The 14,587-nt window shown below is 35.3% G+C and overlaps 1 protein-coding gene across 2 annotated transcripts; it reads left to right on the top strand.

Moving 5' to 3' along the window:
* Positions 1-4,940: 4,940 nt before the first annotated feature.
* Positions 4,941-14,587, top strand: LOC128228122 (uncharacterized). Of its 2 annotated transcripts, XM_052939243.1 has the most exons (9): positions 4,941-5,269; positions 9,641-9,731; positions 10,064-10,206; positions 10,841-11,056; positions 11,292-11,663; positions 11,820-12,078; positions 12,186-12,313; positions 13,099-13,226; positions 13,396-14,587. In XM_052939243.1, exons 2-9 carry the CDS (start codon positions 9,665-9,667, stop codon positions 13,478-13,480), a joined length of 1,398 nt encoding a protein of 465 aa, XP_052795203.1. In that variant the 5' UTR covers positions 4,941-5,269; positions 9,641-9,664; the 3' UTR covers positions 13,481-14,587. The 2 variants fall into 2 exon arrangements, with proteins under 2 accessions (XP_052795203.1, XP_052795202.1); XM_052939242.1 differs by lacking the exon at positions 4,941-5,269 and having other exon boundaries at positions 9,569-9,731.

Genomic DNA, 14,587 nt, shown 5'->3' with positions numbered 1-14,587 from the left:
CTTCGTAATTACATCTTTATTTTTTCAATATTTTGTTAATAAATGTTGTGATTTTATTATTTCGACATTGATATGCACGACATACATGAAACGTAAATGTGAATGTGTTAGTTGTTTAACAGATCATGTGTGGTTCCATTAATCTTTATATTGATAGAAAATTAGTGAATCAAGCATAGTTGTATCGAAAGAAAGGTTTCTAAGATCCGTACACAAACGAGTTACTTCGAGTTTATACTTGTTTCATATAAATGCGCTTCACACGGTGTCCATCAACTACGGACTGTTTCTACATACTAAAATTGAGGGTGGCTTGCTAGATGAATAGAACAAACATAAACATTCTAAATTTAATGATGGATTGTTTCTAACAGAAATTTGATGTATAAAACAAACACGACAGTACCGCACAATACAATGGTTATACAGTCTTGATACAATCCGATTTATTCCCATACCGTTTCGCATATTCTTACAATAACTGTTTACAGTCATAATGAACAATCTCAAACAAAAACCATCCATGTATGTTGTGTTAAATACTTCACTGTGATGAAAAAAAGAGCTTAGTTCAGGCAGATCCAACAAAACCTCATTTATAACCAAGGCAATATGCTGTGCACTATTAGCTAACTATAATAAATCACCTATGTAAACAAGATTTGTGTCAGAGCAATCTATTTCAGTATCAGCGGTAGTCCAAGTCACTTAACAGATAACCGTAGCTGTAGCGTAGTTGTACATTCATTTCTAGCTTCTTAGCAATTCAAAACAAAAAAAAAATACGGGACTACAGTCCTACTGTTTCATAATGTGTGTTTTCTTTATCAAAAAGACATTAAGCATAACATAACATTTTGAAATAGATTTTGTTATATTGATACAATAAGCATACTACAATCAGGACATTTTATAGACCTGTATATTGTTTTTCAGCTCAGGACGTGCTTCTATAAATTGACAAGACACATATAGAAGTCTTTTATTTGCAGACAACACCAACACACATGGCTTACGTAAATAACGGTTCGTGCTCAACATTCCGTCTAGTACAATACAATCGGAATGTAACTTACCGTGTTCATTTATTTTGAACATAACAATAGAATCGCTTTCCCGGAAAACAACTAACAATTGATCAGCATTGTATAATGCCAATCCACGTGGCTGTCGGAACCGAGGATCCTTTAGTTCCTGAATGAGGTTTCCATTTTCCCAAGAGTAGACTTTGAGGTACCCCGACTTCTCGTCTGAGACAACTATAAACCTAGCTGTGTTTTGTATTTGAATACCCTTGATATAAAGAGGTCTTTCATGTGTCTCTGTCGTGTCCGAATTATCAGTTGTGCTAAGTACTTCAAAACGATTTGTACACGACAGGGTTGGTGTATCAATTATGTCAAATACACCAAAACCAGGAGGTGTAACATATGTTACCAAAAGCCTATCATCCATGTAGTCTATACCGTAACAATCGTATGGAACATTTACCTTGCTTTCGTTTTGGAGAGAATTGTTTTGGTATTTGAAAATATTGATTTGTTTTTCCTCAGGCATTGTTACAGCTATATAATCATAACGCAGACAAACCACGCCTCTCGGAGAACTCGCCAATTGTGTTACCCAGATAATAGATTCTCCCTTTTCTTTCTCCAGGTTGATCACCCTGACCACTTTATTTTCTGCGTCACACAATACTAGGTATTTCTGCATAAGTATTGTCATTCCGGCAATATAGCAATGACTGTTGGCTTGAATGTGGTGCTGGAAATGTGCGATTAATGTTCGAGGTTCACTGTTTGGAATAACATGAAGACTCTGCTGATCTGTATCACTGATGTTTCCTGTGCTTTTATGTTGTACAGTATTTCCAGAATAAGTCTCAGAGCACACTTCATCTAGAACCCGAGCGTTGTTTTCAACTAAAAGCTCTCGTTTGTCTAAAAAGTTATTGATCTCCTCTCTATAATAGCGAAGTTTCTGCAAGTATCCCTCGTGACCACAATCTTTCTCTGGAAATGCATTCTTGAGATGATTTAGAACAATAGGCAAATTATCCGCATTATCTGTAGAATTATCGGCCATGACAGCTTATTGGGCCGTAATCAATTCGAAACTCATTATATAAACGCATTGAACTATTTCAACACGGTTTAACACTATTCATCTATTATCCGGAGATGAAATATTCCCGAATGGATGAGATCGATGAGTGTTCTCCCTGTATTCAAGTCCATAACATTATCGGGAAATACTCACTCGAAACACAATCGTTTAATATTCATGTGCAATATTTTACCTGGCTGCTTTCCAAAACAATTTTCCTGGTTGATTTGATCGATAACTTCTCTTCCTGTACGAAGTGCATAACATTTGTCCTGTTTACAAGACTCATTGAAGTGTTGATGTTATTCTCCAGCACTACTACTGCAATTTTAAGTGTGCAAACAAAACATATACATCTGAGACTATTCCAACAAAGAAAATGATTGACGTAAAAAGTTTATAAAAATAACAAGTACATGATTATTATTATTATTATGATAAAAACAATCATATTCACCCTTCAGTTCTAACTTGTGTTTTTTCGGCAATTTACTTTTAATTTCAATGAAAAATGCTAGCAGTAGTCGAAAATCTAAAAATCAACTACGAGGCAAGGGCTCAACGACCGTGATCTAGAAACACAAACGTATTAACACAACACACACACAGGCAAACAGCACTAACAGACCACCACTTGGGTAACTTTAAACAAACATGTTATAAGTGAAATAAATGATAGTCATTTTTGGTCGTCGCAAGAAGTTGGCATCAACATAGATTTTATCCCCAAGAACATCTTTTTTAAATACTAGAAGACATGTAACATGTAAATTAGTATCAGTATACCCTCGAGTCTGATAAGTATTTAAAAGGTCATTTAATCGATCAGTCAGTATAATTGGAGGAAAGACTTTTACGTTTTGCGTTTTGAGACTGGCGTCAAAGAATTCCGAATGAGCAATACAATTAACAATCAAAGATTTAAGACTATGAGTGTATTAAGAGAGGAATACTATTAGTCTTTATGTCGTTATGCTTAATAAAGAACATAGAAAAAGGTTTTCCTTAATTTCTGAAACCTCAATCTTTGTTTAACAGTTTAGCAGTCATTAATTTACTAGAGGAATTACACTAATCCACGTCTGAAAATTCTATAGCAAATCTTAACGATTGCGAAATATATACACCACGATAGGGACACTGGAACGTCGCCGTCAAAAGACGTATAAATTTACAATTTTAAAGTTGAAATCATCCCATTTGGCATAAAGCTTGATGGTAAATTTGTCATCTGTAGCTGCAAGTTGAATATCTAAAAACGAAGAATTTTCAACGGACGTGTTTGATATATTAAGTCGTGATTCTAAAGGGTATATTTAATATAAGGTATTCCTTAAATGAGAGATGATCCATATTCATAATGTCCTCAATGTACATGAAAGTGCTGTTCAATTTCTCAGAAAGCGCCAGACCTCCATACGTGAACATAACGGGGCCATAGACAAGGAACAAATAATATTCTAAGCTTTTGTGTTTGCCATTTTGTGTTTGAATATTAAAACGTTGGTCAATATTTTTCTTTCATCGCGTTTTTTTTTAAGATTCCGTGTGCATCTTTTTGCATGCGATCTATATTTCGACCGTACCAAATCGTTTTTGTTTAGCGTTAAACCTTTGTACGAAAACCGATCTTGTTATCCTCAAAAGAAACGAGTCCACGAAAATAAACGAGTACTAAGTGAGTGACATCCTATGTATAATATAGACAGCAGAGCCTCCATAGTCCATTCCGGACCATTCTCGATTGCTAGACAAATGTCCACTCCAAAATGAGTTTAAGTAAATTATGTGTCATGGGCTCACACAGAATGCATCATTTTTTTATATCAAATGCCAAGAATATCCGTACAAAGAATGAAGCATGTTGTTAAACCCTTATGCTCTTAAGTTGTAATTATAGTAAAAGGAAATTTCGGCAAGCTCGTTGATAATATGAAATGCGGTGTTATTTCAATCATATTTTCAAAGCCCAAATCCTACCTGTACGTGGACTTTTAACATAGAAACAATTTGGTATGGCCGTACGACTTCTCTGTTTAAGAAAAAAAAATATGGCAATGTCGGCTTTTTAAAAAAACAACTTTGATTAAAACGGTATTATTTAGCCCTTATAAAAATGAAGTTTGTAAGCGTTTTGTCAATCTAGTTCAGTTATACATCTTGCTTTAAATTTATACATGTACCATAAGCCTGGTCACTTAACTGAATATGTTCATCTGGATAAATTGTTGACTTATTCAAAGAATGCCAAGTTCGGTTATAATGCTGTTACAGGTAGTTACAGGGATTAAATTATATTTTAAATATTGTAAATATGTTCTAGCACAGACATTTAGTAATCGCCCTGTTTGTCCAACATATTGATTACCATAATTAACATCTTTTCAAGTTAATACATAAATTATAATTGAGTGTTCTATTACTGAAGGGTAAGTAATATTAGGACTATTTCAAAGAAAAGAACAGGATAAATACCTCCTAGAATTGTTCTTAAGTTTTTGGGAATTAAGCCCTAAGCAAAATTGCATCAATTAGATTATTGCATTGGAGAAACAAACACTGGTTGTATTTTTACATAAAAGATCTGATAATATTTGTAAACGTATTCAAATACATAAGTTAATTGGTCCGCATACTAGTCTGACATAGGATTTAAAATTAGATTGTATTTTGATAAATCCATTCATGTAAACAGAAAACAGATGATGTAATTTGAAGGTGAGCTCATAAATAGGTCATATAAGTAGGTATATTACAACTCTCTTCCTTATGTGGTAGATTATTTCAAGTGTTAATAAGTGTATCTTGAGCAGGATGTTGAAATTTCCTTATTTTAACAGATGAATTGTTTAGGAGACGGAATATAAATATTAATATAATAGCGGTTTTGAAAAATGCGGATTTCAATAAGGAAAATATTAAAGTGGTTAAACGAAAACTGATGTCAAGAAATCTAAATACAAGGACAATTCTCAAGTTAAGTTGAAACGTGTGTATTTCGGCAATTCACAATGCAATAGAAAACAGATGAATTCCTAAAATAAAATATAAAAAACAAGTCAAAATAAATAAAATTTAGCTTTATATACAAATGTTGAGAGTCGCTTAGAGCAAGGAAAACTCTAAAGATATAATAAAGATTATGGAGGAGACAACTTATGAGGTATTATAATCTTATTACATATTCCTTTTCAAGATGATATGTATGTTAAATTATTCATGCAAACAATGTAATATGAGGCCAAATAAGCTGCCACGGTTGCCGCTTTTACACGACTATTGAACACCAGCTCCAATACAAAGAAGATGAACGATAAACATTTCCGTTATACAGCTGGAAAAAACCCATAATAATTCTCTGCCCCCCCCCTCCCCGGTTACACATTTAACCATAAATTGTTTGCCTCATGGTAAAAGACATATCCCATCTTGTCTGACCATTCAATATCCAATGGCAAATCTAGAAGCCGCAGTTAGTGACGTATATTTGATATTGATGTAAAATGGGACAATTTATAAATAGCGAATACAACACAATACAATGCTTAACTATGAACAATGTATACATGTACAGATTGAGGGCAGGATAAACACATATCTGAAAATCACAAAGGAATTCTACGCGGTCTGTAACTAGTGTGATATTTGATATAAGTCGTAATCTAAGACAGACGTAGCTTATCGAAGTTTGTTATATAAATTACGTAAATTATGACGTAGGACCATACGATTGACTAAAGTTGCATATTGAATACCCAAGATACTATTTTTATTTCCTGCCACCTTTGGTGTTCCTATCATTGAATTGATAACCTTGTGTAGTATGTTAGCCACCACAAGTCTGCGAAACGTCTGGGCTTAACCTGATGTGCATAAAACCCATTCATGCAAAAACGAGTTAGTGGGATTACTTAAAATTCTCGTGCACGGTCCATTTATAACCGTAAGAAGACACGTTTTCTAAAGCTCTGCTGGGGGTTTAGTCGTATAAATTTATATAATGCATAAACCAAATCAACAGAAGTGCTTGTTAAGTGGTAAGTTAAGTAATACATGCTAATTCTGGCATGAACTGGATTATAGTAATAAGGAGCCAAAAGGCTCGTGAATACTCCTGGACACCTACAACGGGCCGATACGTTAATATGACTCTTGCTGTATGTGTGCTATTACTGATCGTTGTGAGAGAATATCCAAGAAGCCACGTGGCGTCCAAAGAAAGGACCCTTTCCTTGTCAATGTTCCAGATGAACTAGCTTGTTAGAGAATGCCCCTCCCCCCCATTTGTCACGATAGGTAACTTCGTTCCAACTGGAGACTCGATTATCACGAAAGGCAACACTATCAAAACGAGATCCCCGTTTTGTCTTTGTTGTAGTTGGACCAATTCGAAGTCGATAAATAATAGAACTTGCCCTTACCCCTAGCACGATGGGCAACAATAGCAATAGGCAAAGGCATCCGGAAGTCATAATGAATGCTGGGGAGAAATTGGCGATACCAAGTTTGTAATAGCCAATGGATTCAAGGGCATATCTGTGTATATATATATATGTATACTTTAAGTATGCATAAAACTTACAACGGCTCTATTTTGAATTTGTGTTGAAGTCATGTCATAAATTTGCGTATAATATAATGACAAATGTCACAATGTTGTTTTTGTTCCAAAAAAAAAAATACTTCGAAGATCGTTCGACACCACTGATGATGAGCCGAATACAACAAACTGACAAAGCAATGCCATTTCACGCGCGACATGCATTGCAGAAAAGTAGCACCCGGGATAATTCAGAACAATATTTACACCTTAATTTTATAAATTCCGCTTATAAGTAAAATGAATTCTGAGATGATATCCAGTCAGAAGCACAACGTAAACACTCAACTTTTAATGAAATTTGCTTTCTTAATACGAACTTTTTGAAAAAGTTTTTATAAAATTAAGACGAAGTATTACTTTTCCTCTCCTGAGTAAAATTAACTACTTTTTTCAGAAATCTTTCTCATAAAAGCAAAACCAGGAATAAACGGATGGCATACTGGCATATTAGTTGAGTGAAATGCATGCTTATGAATGCAATTACAGGAAGTCGAGGACGCTGAAAGCCGGTGTCCTTATTACATCCTAGTACAAACCAAGGATTCCTACCCATGAAATCGGACCAAGTTCTCGAATGTGACCTGTTTATACACAACCGCGGTTGCGAGCAAGCGTTAAAATGTAAACGAAACATATATATACATATAAAAGAAGGAGCTAACGCTGAAAAACTGTCACCAAATTTCTCCTAACTCAAACAAAGATGCGTGTACTCGGCAAACGGGCCAGCTCAACAATGCTCACAGTCCGGTACACCATGGGTCACATTGAGCGGAAAAATGGTCATCAAAATGCCCTTATAAAGATAAAACGGATGGCGCGGATACTGAACAACGGTGGTTTAACTAAAACCCAGTTCAAATCAAGGCCGCCTACCTATGACAAACCGCACAGCTCGCGAACGGAACCGATCCTGGTTCTCCTGGTCGTGCGCATGTGCAAAACATGAGAACAAAAAATGGCTTTATACACACAAAAAGAAAGGAACAGAGGCTGAAAACGATGACATTACAGGCGCAGAAACATACGCTATCAATATGCTTACATATACAGGAACAATTGTGGACGATTAAAGAGCACTGACCTAATTTTTAATCCAGGTTAAACGAACTTTTGCATCCCCTAGCACCATGAACTTAAAACAGAAGTATGTAGAATAATCTCTGTAGACCAGATGAATTGTCTCATATATACGTGTATCTAAAATAATTATTTAAAAAAATCGATTTCTGAATCAAATTGTCTTGTTCGTACTTAAGCCAGTAAAGGTATCCCATATATAATTAAATTTACGTTTGGTCATGCCTTTTGCCGCAATGTTTATTTTTGATGTCTGGTAACCCGGCAAAAATTTGTTATTTTGTCCTTTCTTATCAAACCGCATAGCTCGCGAACTAAATCGACTCGTGCTCTCCCGATTGAGCGCATATGAAAACAAATATGGGCAAAAATGCCTACATACATAGAGAGAAAGGAGCAGAGGCGAAACACGATGTTAGATAAACTTAGGTAGCATTTCCTTGACAACAAGCCAGGCTCGCGAACGGAACCATTCCGGTCCCTCCAGGCGCACACAGGTGCAGAAACAAACGCATCGATATGCGTTCATTTACAGGAAGTTTTGGACGGTTGAAAATCGCTGACCAAATTACAATCCAGATTAGACCTGACAAAGCCCGCGAACGGAAACAATACATACCCTTGAAGGTTTGCGGATGTGCAAAAACAATTGCATAATAATGTCAATATGTTCTTATACTGGAAGACGCGGACCTAGTCGAACCAATATACTTCAAAATGTTTTAGTCTCTCTGCCGTATAATATATAAAAACGGTTTTAGAGTAGCCTGTTCGCATGCTTCAGAATGCTGTATTATTCAATAGCAAGGAATATAACCTGTATTGACAAATATAGATCGACACGGTTGAGTTATCGTTCGTATTACTCAGTTTACATCGGCATAAACTTAAAACACTAGCATGTAGAATCATGTCTGAAATCCAGTTGCGTGTACGTGTACGAATACAAGTATCTCATTTCATCATGCGACTTATCGCAATTCTCAATCTTTTTATTGGAGCAAAGTTCATGATTTCATACTGAAGGTATCACTTGTACAAATAAGAATTATCGCTTGGTCATGATATTAGCTGTAATGATAAGATTTGATTCCTGGTGACCCAGTGTGAGTGTGTTATCGTTTGCAAGGGCATTGTTAACTTATTACTAATAAAATCAAAACTCGATATGTCGAAGTCGTTTGGACCTTCAGATCTACCTCGAGATAACGAACATTCAATAAAACCGACATGCAAAGTGTGTATCACTTGACCCAACAAATTCATACAATAACGTTCGACATAGCCAGAACATCGAGATAACCGTGTTCGACATAACGAATTTCGACTGAATGTCAAATAAATAACTAAAAATAAATTACGAATTCAGTTATTGCACGTACTTTTTTCCTTTTATTTCAACTCAAATCATACGTGAAATTACAAATTGTTGGTAATAGTTGTATCGATATAAAATAATATGTTTCTATACTCTAAACCCTTAAAATGGTAGGAAAATAATATGAGGTCTTATTGCATTAACATTTGGCATTATTTGTCATAAGATACCTGAAGGTCTCACTTTGCTTTGACCATTATGTGAGATCTCCCTTAGGGATTTATAGGTACTAAATTTATCTTTTATCTGCTATACCATCCCGCGTCGTGTCTGTGCTATATCTTGATATATTTTTCGTTTATCAATTGGTAAATATTTCAAGAGCTAAAGTAACTCACTTTAATGTATTAAGACGGCACGCAAATCAAATCTATATCGACTCAAGGTAGGATCAGTGAACTAGAACTTTTTGCAATTTGATACGATATCGATCAATTTTAAACGACTTAATATTTGCAAAATATTTTCTTCAGTCAAAACTCCTCATTTAATACCAAATGGCAAAGCGAGTGAGAGGAACTTCAGCCTTGGTGTATAACAAGGAGGATGAACTTTTCTATCCAGGTATGTACTAGAAATATTTATTATAATTAACTTTAACGTTCAATCTGTATAAACATGCAAAACAAAATTTGCACAAACGATTTGGCACATTATGTATATTCGGCCTAAAAGTATTTGCTATGAAAACCATATCGTGACGTGCGCTTTATTTCATTAAAATAACTATGACGTTACATCGTGAAGCGAATTTTGGGGATGTTATATGCCGCTAGCGTGCTGTGTGTTGGTACACTATTATTCAGAGTTCAACGCACACGATTATCACCTGCATGTTCGAACATGTTTAAGTTGCTATCAAATATGAGAATCATGCCATAAGTCATTGTCTGCAGGTAATGTCGAAGGAACGTTGCAGAAAGGGGACAACCAAAGGTATTTTTATAACGTACGCCTAAGTGGAGATGATACGGTTGTTCATGTAGACCGGGATGATGTGGAGTTTAGAGGCGGTGCAGTGCCATGGCGGCAGCTTAAGGTATTTCCTTACGTTCTATCCTTGCAATGATAAGCGTCAAAGTTATATGATCTTGTGCTTTCCAGAACTGCGCACATTTGACGAATTGTCAGTTCAGGCTGTCAGACTGTTTGCATTCAATCATAACAAATGTTTGACCTTTCTTGTTATCCCTTACAATAAAAGCAATTTAAAGCTGCCGTTTTATTGAATGGCATACAGAATTATCGTATACGTATAATACAAATGTACACAGGGGCCTCACGTTATTCCAACATGAGTAGAAGACCTTCACGTGGTAATCAATATATTCATTATTTCAAGCACTTGTAATGGAAATGTGTGCAAAGTATGAATATGTTCATGTGTCATAATGCCTTTAACCGTCCAAACTAATACATCCAATTTACTACCTGGTTACAAAATGTCAATACGTTCCGCAAATAAAAAGCGCTCTACCATTGTTTAAATAGCATTTAGCAAGCTTAAGGCTGTTTTCTAAGGTTTTGGTATTTTCAAATGATTGAACACAATGTCATAACTATGTTTCACTTCGGGATACATTAACTGTGTACGGTAGTGTACTTTTATACTATTTATAAGTATATAAATCAGTTTCCCTGAAAAACATGATTCTGTTTATACCATTTTTCAGCCTGGTGACAGAGTTTTAGTAGAACCTATTTCAAGAAAAGAGAAAACACTATCTTTGCCTGATAAATCGTTTTCAAATGACTTTCAAAACAAGTCATACTCGAATAATTTGATTGGTGAACGAAGATCTACTTACGTTGAAGGTATTGTGAAAGGTATACCACGACCAACTGAAGAGATACGGCGATACAAAGTTGCAGTTGGATCAGGAAAAAAAGTATGCATATTGGCATGACATAATATTCATAACTGTTATTTATTTGTCCCAGGCGTTTCAGAGAGGCATTTGTATAATATAAGGATATAGAACCTGTGGTTAAAGTTAATTTTTAAGGTGCGGCTAAGGCTTATATACCGATGAATGAATGACTAATTCTGTAACATATGTAGACTGTATTTTTTTCATGGAGGTGGGAATAAATATTGAATATAGTTTAATTTATTGTGTACAGAGAACAACATTGCATGTATCAAGATTGCAAATAAGACCTTTGGGTGCAGACGCAGAAGAAGAACGACCAAAAACTGCCCCTCAAATACGCACTGTATTTCCACCGGAAATACCTGCGACGAGGGATCAGACTGTACAAGCACCAGAATCAGAGCCAGTTTCAGGAGTTGTTCTTGCGCGCTGGCGAGAGGACGGCTGGTATTACTTTGGAAAGGTTGTGTCGAGCAGGAATAGTGAAAATGTAGATGAGTTAGGACACCGGAATTCGACATCCGACAATTATACAGCACTTATAGATGGGTTAGGAAACACAGAAAAGATTCACAAATCCGACATATTGACAGAAACGAACCAAAAATTCCAAGTCGTACAGGTCAGAGAATTTCACAATTAAAAAATGACATTATTTTCGTTTGTTTCCTAACTATATGAGATTCAAATGATTTTGTGAAGAAAGAGCAAACCTTCTCCCCTTAAGCGTACTTTACCTTAACCAATAATGATAAGTTGTGTTTTGTCTTCATTTTAGCCCGGTGACAAGGTTATTGCCCTACATCCAAATTATGCATTCAGCTACGCTCCTGCAACAGTTAAACGTGTTTATAGAATGAAAGGAGCGGATTTAAAATTTTATGATAACACAGTAGGAACGTTACCATGGAGTGAAATCTACAAGATATCTCAACAGAAATACACAGACTGCGTTCACCATATTGAACAGAAAGAAAACGAAATGCTTCAAAAACATGTTATAGTATTAGATGAAAAGTGTGGCCACTTCGAATCTGGTAAGTCATTTGCAATAATTGAACTTCTAATGAAAATAAAAAAAGCTATGCAGCAGATATTTTGAAGGTAGCATGTACTTTATTGTTTTTGTTTTTCTTTTGTAAAGGTACAGTCAGCGACTATGTTTGTAACCAGATGTACAATGTAACTATGACCGAGCGCAATGAAGCTGGGCATCTTAAACAACAGTCGAACCACATGTTTATCCATCCGAGTATTGGAGTTGACTTGAAGGTAGAACACTTTCATATTTATATGCTTCTTGAAGTTAAAAAGTGCATTTAAAACCATCGTACTCTGTGAAAAATCATTTTAAGGCGTATACTAATAGTAAACAAAAGTATAAGTCAAACGTGTGCTACGACCAATTGCCTTCTTCTCGAAAAAACTGCATCGTACCCTGATTTGCGAATGGTATGTCGATCAATTTATCTGATGATGCATGCAAGACCTTTTGCCGTCCAACGAGGTCTCACAAAGGTTTTATTTGGTCTTCTTTCGGATGTTCATGGACTGATTAATGGCGGTGCCAACTCCTTTTTACGTCGACGATTTGGCTAGTAGTTTTCGATTGATCGGTGAACATTGACAATAGCTGAATTTAAACGGCGACGGAGCCGCGACTAATTGCTATTACATTGACAATCGATCTTCTTTCGCCATAACATCCCATTCCAATAAATTACCACTTCCTGTTGCAGTAATGTTAGTCATTGGCGCCGTCTCCTTCAATAGCTTGTTAAATTATAAAAGATATGCCAGACGAACACCATACGGTCGTCGGCAACCACTTAAAACAGTGTTTAATGGTTGCCTGTTAGTGACCAACAAACGCCGATAATTCTCGTACTGGTTGCCGACGGACGTAGGACGTGGTCGGTAGGCGAGTCGCCGACTTTATGTTTTTGGTCGCCGGAGGTAATCTCCTCGCAAAGTATGGTTGCCGGAGGTCGCTAGTAAGCTTTGTGGGACTGGGGCTATGAAGTTTTATGTTATAACTAACCATTTGTCTTTTTCAGAATTCAAAATACGTACTTGGTCGCGTAAATGATATTTTCCTTCCTGGTGAGATATTCAATTCGATGTACACCAACGGAAATACAACGCCAGATGAAACAATCACCGTCAGATTTTGTAACCACGAAGAGTAAGCAGTTTCTTATATGCATCTTTCTTAATAAATTTATTATCTCTCTTGTAACAATTTAAACTATATAATCAAAACAATCTCAAGGCCGTACTTATGATAGCATCGACTCGAAACGACCTTTCTTTCAAATCGGTATAATAAAGAATGATTAAAAATACATTTTCAGGTCATCCGTTTGCGTGAATGATGTTTATCCTATCAACGAAAATTACTTCGACTATGCTGTTCAAGTGTGGAATTCGTGCCAATGAATTGTGCCATTTGCTGCTCACAGTGAAAAGAAAATACTTCTGCGGAGCATATATTGTCGTCTAGAAATTAAGATACATTATCAAAAGGGATACCTATTGAAATACATATGGTTTTATATATTCAAAATAGTATGTATCAGCAAGGAAATGATAACTTAACTCAATGCACATTTTAAAACATTCAGGTTGCATAAAAATGCAACAACGTTCATGGAACACTTGTCTTTAGAAGGTAATCGGTATACAGTTGGTAATAAAAGTAAACAGAGAAAAACGAGTTAAATACACTCAAAAATAGTTGAGCAAAGGATCAAAGCAAGTAAATAACCAAGCAGGTATCCTCTTAGTTTATACCTCCTCAAGATGAAATACAGATCAATGACGCGGTGCATCGATTAAGACACGTAAATAAACCTTTTCAATAGCACCGGCTCTGTTATCAAAAAGAGAATCTTACAGTTTACAAAGTAAGTATTATAAACTTGACCAAAGTAAAATAACATAAACCTGAACAAGCTACAAATGTATCATATATTTGGGTTAAGTAGGTCTTCCATGAAGAACTATTTCTATTAACATTGTAGACGGGGTATTAGCAAGAAGTTTCTTAATTACAATAATCTCTATCGCAGCAAAATTTGTCCTCATTGTTATACGTTGTTGAATAGTTTATTTTATAATAATAGTGCATTGGATCATCAGTATTTGTTATAATCGTTTTTGACATTTAAGCATTTATGAAATAAAAAAAATATGTTATGAATACTAAGAATAAAAGATTATGTTGTTATTCATTTCTTCAAAACATACAAAAATACATTTTTGTATTATATAGTTTGAATTGTAAGTAATTGTTTTGTAAACTGTTCTTAATGATCACGTATTGGCCATTTGGGCTGGGTATAAGCTGTCTAGGTTGGTATTCTTTATTGGACTTGGATCTTAGAACGATGTAGCTAATCGGAAAACTTGTTATAAATAACTGACCAATAAAGTGAATCAAGTCCATGATGCATGACTATAACATTAACTTAAGTTAAATATTGAATATAACCCAGTAATCTGTTAATACACTTTTCATGCAAATAAAAATTTTACATACCTATA

The sequence above is a fragment of the Mya arenaria genome, chromosome 3, assembly GCF_026914265.1.
Source record: "Mya arenaria isolate MELC-2E11 chromosome 3, ASM2691426v1".
NCBI lineage: Eukaryota > Metazoa > Mollusca > Bivalvia > Myida > Myidae > Mya > Mya arenaria.
Note: the sequence above shows the minus strand (reverse complement) of the source record. Positions and strands in the feature narration are given on the sequence as shown.

Coding starts and splice junctions, on each gene's coding strand:
- LOC128228122 (XM_052939243.1), top strand. CDS start 9,665: ATGGCAAAGCGAGTGAGAGGAACTTCAGCCTTGGTGTATAACAAGGAG. Junction 11,057..11,291: donor CAGTTGGATCAGGAAAAAAA/GTATGCATATTG, acceptor TATTGTGTACAG/AGAACAACATTGCATGTATC. Junction 12,079..12,185: donor GTGTGGCCACTTCGAATCTG/GTAAGTCATTTG, acceptor TCTTTTGTAAAG/GTACAGTCAGCGACTATGTT.